Source organism: Aphelocoma coerulescens, chromosome 12 (genome assembly GCF_041296385.1).
Source record: "Aphelocoma coerulescens isolate FSJ_1873_10779 chromosome 12, UR_Acoe_1.0, whole genome shotgun sequence".
Lineage (NCBI taxonomy): Eukaryota > Metazoa > Chordata > Aves > Passeriformes > Corvidae > Aphelocoma > Aphelocoma coerulescens.
In genome coordinates, this window is record NC_091026.1 from 3,399,133 (window position 1) to 3,407,224 (window position 8,092).

At 53.3% G+C, this 8,092-nt stretch overlaps 1 protein-coding gene across 1 annotated transcript; it reads right to left on the minus strand.

Annotated features, from left to right (window-relative positions):
- Nucleotides 1-3,833: 3,833 nt before the first annotated feature.
- On the minus strand, nucleotides 3,834-7,720 carry LOC138117749 (G2/M phase-specific E3 ubiquitin-protein ligase-like). The gene is made up of 10 exons (XM_069028306.1): nucleotides 7,678-7,720; nucleotides 7,269-7,360; nucleotides 7,083-7,184; nucleotides 6,679-6,803; nucleotides 6,440-6,602; nucleotides 6,243-6,353; nucleotides 5,923-6,032; nucleotides 5,653-5,771; nucleotides 4,677-5,498; nucleotides 3,834-4,099 (listed from the first exon to the last, which is right to left on the minus strand). Exons 1-10 carry the CDS (start codon nucleotides 7,718-7,720, stop codon nucleotides 3,834-3,836), a joined length of 1,953 nt encoding a protein of 650 aa, XP_068884407.1.
- Between the last annotated feature and the right edge of the window lie 372 nt (nucleotides 7,721-8,092).

An 8,092-nucleotide genomic window follows, 5' to 3' on the forward strand; every position in this document is an offset into this window, starting at 1 on the left:
CCCCTGGAAAGCAAGGGGTGACGAGCAGGGACACCCTGCACCTGCCTGATGCCGGGGCAGGGGGAGTTCATCAATTTTCCTGTCTCCATGGGAGAGGCACCTTGGGAGGACAAGGATGCCTTCACTGAACTAGGAGGGAGGCACAGCTGGTGCAATGCCAGGGAGTGCCTTTATCCAGGAGGCAGGGAGGAGGCAGAGGAAGAGGGCTAAGTTGGGAAGTGGCACCCCGGGGTCTGTAGTGAACCCGTGTCTTGGCAAGGGCTGGAAGCAGAAGGAACCAGAAGAGCTCAGCCGGACAATGCCGAGCTCTGGACACTTTGTCCTCGGCGCCATGAACCTCCTTGTTCCCCAGGCCCTGGGAGCTGCTCCTGTGCTGCCCCTGCAAGTTATGTATAGACACAGAGCTACCTGCTCTTTCCCAACCCTGTGCAGCACTGGACAGGAGGACACAGTAAAATGTTGTCTTCGTTACATGATCTAATTATCAAAAGTCCGGCCAAGAAGCAACTGACATTGAAGCCCTACACACAGAAAACCCCAACCCCTGGTACAAACCTTGAATTGACACAGGACATGTATACCTGTTCAGAAACACAGGCTGACAGTGTTGGCCAATAGTTTTTCCTATTAGATCTTGGAAAGGATTTCCAAAGTAACATTGTTTGGCAACTTCTTCAAGGAAGAAACATGACACACTTCTCATCAGTAAAAGAAGCTTTATTGGTTTGCTTTCACTTTTCTTTTGGCGTCCTTATGCTTCTTCCGGCATTCCTGAAAATAGTGAAAATCCAACGTATTATTATTAGAAGTTTCTGAATCCACTATTAGGAGAAGTCTCTAAATTCACTCTTTCTCTTGAACACTTTCTTTATGTACAGTTAAGTCGCTGGTCCTGTCCTGTAACGTGCAGAGATTTAGTGGTTTACCTGAGTGACGTCACAACCTGATGTTATACACACCAGTATACTAAACCACTTTTGTTCTCTGGTAATTACAAAGTTTCAGGCTCTTGTTGAGGTCCTGAATTAATTTCTCATGCAGATTCATAGCCCTGTTCCCTCCTCATGCTCAGCTTTCAGCCACAGTTACCAGGGAACGGACGTTTCACACTCACCTCAAGCAATAATCTACGTCTGTCTTCCCAATCCTCTTTTTCTTCACTGAGCTCTACAGATCTACAAAATAACTTTGGGCCTTCTGCACAAAACAAAGAACCAATTATAAGGGTTAAACACTTCTGCTGCTGCTGCTGCTTGGATCACTCATGAGCAACACAGCAATAAAGTCAGCAGCCCTATTCTTCGCATCCTTCCTATTCTCTTCCCCCCACCACCACACGTGGGCTCCAACAGAAATGTTCTGTGTTACAGCCTCGTGTACTACGAAGAATGAAAGGCAGCAGCAGTTCTCCTGAACATGCTGAAATCTAGATTGCAGTGAAATAGCAGCTGCTCCAGTAAAAGCTCAACACCAGGATCCCACATCTCCCCCCAAAACTGATGGCTGCTGATGACTGCGATCCCCATTTTAACGCGCGCTGTAAATCAGGCAGACTGGAAGCACGCAGGATGGTAACTGTATGAACACATCAGTTATTGCATCAGAGTTACCTAGTAGGTCTCAAGAAAGAAGCCTGTCCTAGAACTGTGTTCTATCACATGTAACAAGCTATTGTTTTGGTGGCCTGTGGAATGTTTTAGGGCATTGTATGTTTTCTTTGGTTGTTGTTTCCTTTGTTTTTAAGTACAAAATTCACTGGATTCAGAAGAGAAAAACCAAGATTCATGAGGACAAAGAAGGGCATATGTGGCTGATAAGAATACTCAACATTCTTAATGATAGCAGCAGAAAGACAGGAAAAAAATAAAGATGATATACATGCCTGAAAGGGTCTGAAATGTCTAGGCAACTTGTCCAGTGACTATCTTTTTGGTAAGCTCCAAAAGTCCAGATACCCATTAGGCAATTATCTGAAAGACAAGAAAGCCAGACAGCTGCTCAGCCTTTATTTTGCCAGGACTTCCTCACGGGCTGCTACCACAACCTAGACCCCAAGTAAGGGTGGCAAATGTTGACTACAAACCATTCATAAGCGGGCAGCATTTTTTCCTCACTGAATTCCAGTAAGAGTTTAAAAAGAAAAAAATACAAAAGGGGTGAATAAGTTCAGTTGTACCTCTTAGGCGTTCATCATCTTTGGAGAAGAAGAAAACTCTAGCACTTTCCGTGTGGGGTAAAGAAAGAAACCTGGACAAGTACAAAGGGATTTTAGCATCCTAAAAGGCACTACCAAATTCCATGAACATGAGTTAAAGCTGCAGCGCTTCAGAGAAACGGTAAACATTGAAGAGCTTTACTCCACAGTAACCAAACAGAGCCTTCTATAAAAACCCCCACTTTTTAAAAGAAAACTGACTGTGTCTTTGGCTTTTGGCCAAACTCAGATTGGGTTTGGTCAACCCAAAACGACCCAGTTAATTTCTTGTGCTCAACTTCTCTCTCTTCATATTCAACTTCACATCAAAGGGGCTGCTGGGAGTTTTGACTCTGTGCAGCACAAACGGTTTGTCCAAGATGACTTTCACTGCTCAGAGGTGTGCAACGTCCGTTTCCCATTTCCTGAGTGCTGCTCTTAATATGCCCACAGCATCCAACTACGACAACCAAGGAGAGAACCAATACAAATGGAACTTGCATTTCTCGGTCCTTTCCAATTTCTGATGGCTCAGGCTCATCATCACTCTCAGAACTGCTGTCTTGGAAACGTGGATCCTCTTGCCACGTGACTTTTACCGGTTTTATTGGTCCCAGTATGTAAGGCTCTGCAATATAACAGCACCAAAAAAGAAAAAAAAGCCAAAACCAGGTTATTCCTCTACTTGCCAGGAAAAGTCCTTCCTTTCAAGTGAAATACTTACACTGGAGAAGGCAGATTTAGGAAGGACAGAATCTTCTCCCCTCAGATTTTCTGAGCTAAATCTCTGCTCCAGTATTTTCCCCTTTGTTCTAGGCATCTCCCACGTATTCCTAAACCTTGATCGCTGCATTCAGAAGACACTAACTACCTTCTGAATTCAGCAGAAGTGTGGGGGGCTTGTTGCTTTGTGCTGTTGCACACAAAGCACCTTGGGTTTTTTAATCTTTTGGGTAACTTTGCACAGTTTCTTTTCTTTCCTACAAGACTGTGACTTGATTTAATATTGTTTCATCTTCATTTCATAAGGCCTCATTTTATCTGAGGTTAGGACATGCCAATGATGATGTGTCATTCAGCTTCCATTCTCTAAAGGTCCAAGAATAGAATTCAGTAACTAATAAAATATTCTTGAATCTTGGGGTCAGCTCCAGGATTTTGCTCTTCACTCTACATTAACACACATTTTCTTTGCAATCTGGTTGGGTTCTATGAAACTTGCCAGGACTGGTGTGTCACCTTTTTCCCTGTTTGAGAAATTTAGGGGATGACAACAAGCTTTTTCACCACTCTGCAAAGACCCCACTGCCTTCTCTCTCAAAGCCCGCCTTTCAGAACTCTGAGATGCAAGCACGAGTTACCTCTCCTTAATCTACCGCAAGCCTGGCAAGTAGAAATGAAGATCAGAATGCTTCTGCCTAATTACTGGCTTCTGCCGCTGAAAATCCCCTGGATCCAGACCCTCTTTACACCGTATTGCTCTGCAGTGCCTGCCTTAAGCTCTTCCTAGGAATGGCACCGTTAGAAGGGTTCTGCTGTTACCTTCTTTCATGCCCGACTCCTGTGTGTCTCCGAAGAAGGAAAAGTGAAAGCACTCAACTCCTGAGCTACGTCGTTCGCAGGCAAAGGTCCCAGATGGTCAGCTGGGACAGAGTCCTGCGCATCCTCTTTGTCCCAAGGGTATGTCCTCAGTGTTTTCTGGTTTGTTCTTTGAAGGTCCAAACAAGTCTTTTAAATCAGCAGCAATGTCGTAATAGATTTCTTCAGACACTTGAGGCAGTGTCTCACTCTCTTCTTTCTTCTTCCTTTTGGCTTTCCTGAAATCAGATTGTTCAAGGATAGCAACACAGCACATGTCCTTTCCAAAGACAGCTTCCCTAAGAGCCACCTTGCTCTTCTGTCTCCCTAAACGTATCCAAGCCCATTAAGGAGTGGTTCACTATCAAGGGGAAGCAGTGGGGAAACATCTGAGGTTTGAGTCTAAAGGCAGGAGCAAGTGTCCTTTTTAATTAGCCACCCCCTTAAGTGACTTTTCACTTAATAGGTGGTAACATAGAAATCAGGTATTTAGCACAGATTCCTGCCAATAGCAATGTCAAGAGTTAATACACTTTTCTCAGAGACCTGCAAATCTCAAGGTCCCTGTATTGAGCTTCCTCACCTTCACTTACGGCAGAGAGCAGACGGACTAGAAAGAAAAGATGACACTACATGCTGCTTTTCGAGGCCTGAGTTGAGGCCCGACGTCGCTGGCGGGAGCGGTTGCTCCTGGTGGATGTCTCCGACAATGTCACCCTACGCCTGGGCGTCTCAGCCCTTGGTGCTGTCCTGCGGCTGCTGTCACGGCGACTCCTCGACCGCACCGGTGGATTTGAGGCCCGACGTCGCTGGCGGGTGCGGCTGCGTCTGGGGGATGTCTCCGATGGTGTCCTTCTGTGCCTGGGCCTCTCAGCCCTTGGTGCTGTGCTCTGGCTCCTGTCACGGCGACTCCTCGACCGGGCAGGTGGATTTGAGGCCCGACGTCGCTGGCGGGAGCGGTTGCTCCTGGTGGATGTCCCTGATGCTGTCTCCCTTGGCCTGGGCGTCTCAGCCCTTGGTGCTGTCCTGCGGCTCCTGTCACGGCGACTCCTCGACCGCACCGGTGGATTTGAGGCCCGACGTCGCTGGCGGGTGCGGCTGCGTCTGGGGGATGTCTCCGATGGTGTCCTTCTGTGCCTGGGCCTCTCAGCCCTTGGTGCTGTGCTCTGGCTCCTGTCACGGCGACTCCTCGACCGGACAGGTGGATTTGAGGCCCGACGTCGCTGGCGGGAGCGGCTGCGTCTGGGGGATGTCTCCGATGGTGTCCTTCTGTGCCTGGGCGTCTCAGCCCTTGGTGCTGTGCTCTGGCTCCTGTCACGGCGACTCCTCGATCGGACAGGTGGATTTGAGGCCCAGCTTTGCCGGCGAGAGCGATTTCGCCTGCGGTCAGACCCAGAGCTTCTGGAATGGCTGGTGTCTGATGACCTTGATGTCACCTCACTCTCCATGCAGGGGCTGCTGCTCTCCAGCGAGGAAGATTGCAGCAGCTGCCCCATTGGTGCATGTTGGACGCTGCTGCGTTTGCTGGTCTCTGGAGATGGAGACAGGGGAGGCACACCCGATGGTGCCAGGATGCCAGAGTTGGGGCTGATGGCCTCGGATTGTGCAGAGCCATGGGAAGGCTCCAATCCATGGGAAGGTTCCAATCCTGACTGTCCAGCCAGGCTGGGGACATTGAGCTCCAGTTCATCCCTGGGGGCATAGAGCTCCGGCTCATCCCTGGGGGCTGTAAGGGGAAGAAGGAATGAGAGGGGCCCAGCAGGCCTGGGCCAGGCCAGGCCAGTGCGGTGCCCCCAGCCCTCCAGGAGCGGACAGGCTCTGCCAAGCCCAGCCTTGGCACTGACCCCAGCCCAGGGCCACGCAGCTGCGTTGCCTCATACCTGTGCCCAGATCAGCACAGCTGTCGCACTCCCAGCTGGGTGTGTCGTTTCTGAGGCCAGAGCAGCGCCTGTGGGTGCCCTCAGCAGCACAGGAGGAGCACAGGAGCAGTTCCCAGGGCCTGGGAAAACAAATGGTTTCATGGCACTGAGGACAAAGCGTCCACAGCTCGGGATTGTCCGGCTGAGCTCTTCTTCTGGCTCCTTCTGCTTCGAGCCCTTGCCAAGACACAGGTTCCCTGCAGAGCCCTGGGGTGCAGCTGCCCAACTTACCCCTCTTCCTCTGCCTCCTCCCTGCCTCCTGGATAAAGGCACTTCCTGGCATTGCACTGGCTGTGCCTGTCTCCTAATTCTGCAAAGGCATCGTTGTCCTCCCATGTTGGCTCTCTGATGAGGAAAGGAGAAGCCGATGAGCTCGTGCTGCTCCACCATCCTGGAGGTACAGGCTGTCCCTGCTCTTCCTCCAGTGCTTTTCCAAGTCTTGCGTGAAGCTGAAGCCCAAACTCACGGGACAGGGCAGGGCCAGGACTGCGGGGGCAGGCCCTGGCACAGCAGCTGCCCCCTCCTGTGTTGTGAGCCAGGCAGAAGGACACCGACCTGAAGGGGATTCGGATCCCCATGATGAACATTTGGACAAGAAACTCATCATCGTCTCTGCAGAGGGGGCACTGGAAGTACAATGCACCAGCGCGCAAGGCCTGTCCCTGCAGGGCAAACAGCAGCAGTGTGAGCAAGGCCCTGGTGCTGCTGAGCACCTGCTGTGCCCCGGGGCTGCGGGAATGGCTCCTACCTGGATGCAGTCCCTGTGGAACCAGGCCCTTTTGCACGCTGGGCACACCAGTGTTGTGTAGCTCTTTCTCTCCTCCACAGGCTCCATGCAGATGGGGCATTCGGTGCCCGGCTCCGGAATCACCGTCGCATCCTGTTCTGGGGAGTGCTCAGGGCAGTAGGACCTGGGGGAAAAGGGATGGGCAAAGTGAGACGTGCTGGGTCCTTCTGCAGGGGTGGCCAGAACGGGAGAGGACGTACCTGTATGGGGTTATGTAGTTAGTCACACAGTGACCCTCCTTGGCACAGGGCAGGTGGAACCATCTGTCGCAGTCTTCGTGACAGCACATGATGGTGGCCCCAGTCTCCCCACAGACGCAGCAGTGCTGGAAAGAGCCAAGCAGCCCCATCAGAGGCAGCCTCGGGCCTCCCCAGGCAGCCCCACGGCTCCGGGCAGGGCGCAGGACTGTGGCCGCTGCTGGGTCTCAGCCCACAGACCCGCCTGGAGGAAGAGGCTCCTGTGCCAGAGCCTCTGTGGAGCTGCTGGGAGCCAGACTTTTGTCCCACAGCTGGTGGGAAGGGCCGGCCTTTCTTTTGTGGGGTCTGGGCTAAGCCCTGGCAAACCTCGCCTGGCACAAGCCTCCCTGCTCTTGTCAGGCTCTCACCTGCTGAGCCGCCCGGCTGACTGCAAGTTGGATATCGCGAGGGCGAAACCCCTTGAGTCCAATCCGATCACTGTCTTGTTGAAAAATGAGGCTGGCGAAATTCTGTGGCAAAGGCAGGGAGCTGATGAGGAGAGAGTGGCAGGGGCTGCCCACTGCAGTGCTGGAGAGAGGCTCAGCGCAGCTCACCAGGCAGAAGACGTGGGCACAGAGCCCGTGCTTCTCCCATTTGTCGCCGCAGATGTCTGGGTCAGCCTCTGCGCGGCGGCACAGCAGGCATGCTGCAGGGGACAGAGCCAATGGCACCGGGCACCTCTGCGGGGCTCTTAGCCCGCAGCATCGGCCCCAAGGGCTGCTCTGGCCCTGCCTGCCTGGCTGATGGGCAGGCCTGGAGGCCTTGGGGAGCAGGGGACAGCGCGGGCACGGGTGTCCCCACAGCTGCCCCCTGGCCCGGCTGGGCCCCCCTTGGGGAGGAAGGAGGCTCCCAGCCCCAGCATGGCTGGGCAGCTCCTGCCTCCCCCTGCCTCCGCTCCGGGCCCCACGCTGGCTGCCCCGACAGCCCCTGTGCCAGCCTGCGGGAGGGCTGCTTTGCCCTCACCTGGCTCTCTGGCATCAGGGGCCTCCTGCTTCCCTTCTGCCATGGCTCTTGTCAGCAGTGAGTCCCTGTGCAGAAACACCGCGGTCTTCTCCAGGGGCTCGTCCTCTCCTTTTGTGGGAGAAAGAAGAGTGTGGGGAGTTTGTAGAACAGGCCCAGAGCCACGAGGGCACTACTCCCTGGTGAGCCCTGCGTGAGCCCTGCTCCAGTCCGCCTTCTCCTCCTGTCACAGCGTCGAGGAACACTGCTGTCTCCCGTGGATGTTCCTCTGCTGCGTCTGGGAAGGAAGAGGCAGGTGAGCCTGCAGCACAGGCCCAGAGCCCCGAGGTGTGGGGCCCCTCTGGCCCCTGGGCAGCCCTGTCCCTGTCCTACCTTCCCCTCCCGTTGTCAGGTCGCACTGACACACGCTGGCCTGAGC

Bases quoted from the DNA above. Each gene is read 5' to 3' on its own strand.
- LOC138117749 (XM_069028306.1), bottom strand. From the start codon at position 7,720: ATGGCAGAAGGGAAGCAGGAGGCCCCTGATGCCAGAGAGCCAG. The intron at 6,804-7,082 runs GTGAGAGCCTGA...GGCTCTTTCCAG, and splicing joins TCAGCCGGGCGGCTCAGCAG to CACTGCTGCGTCTGTGGGGA. The intron at 4,100-4,676 runs GTGACAGGAGCC...GGATACGTTTAG, and splicing joins TGCCCGGTCGAGGAGTCGCC to GGAGACAGAAGAGCAAGGTG.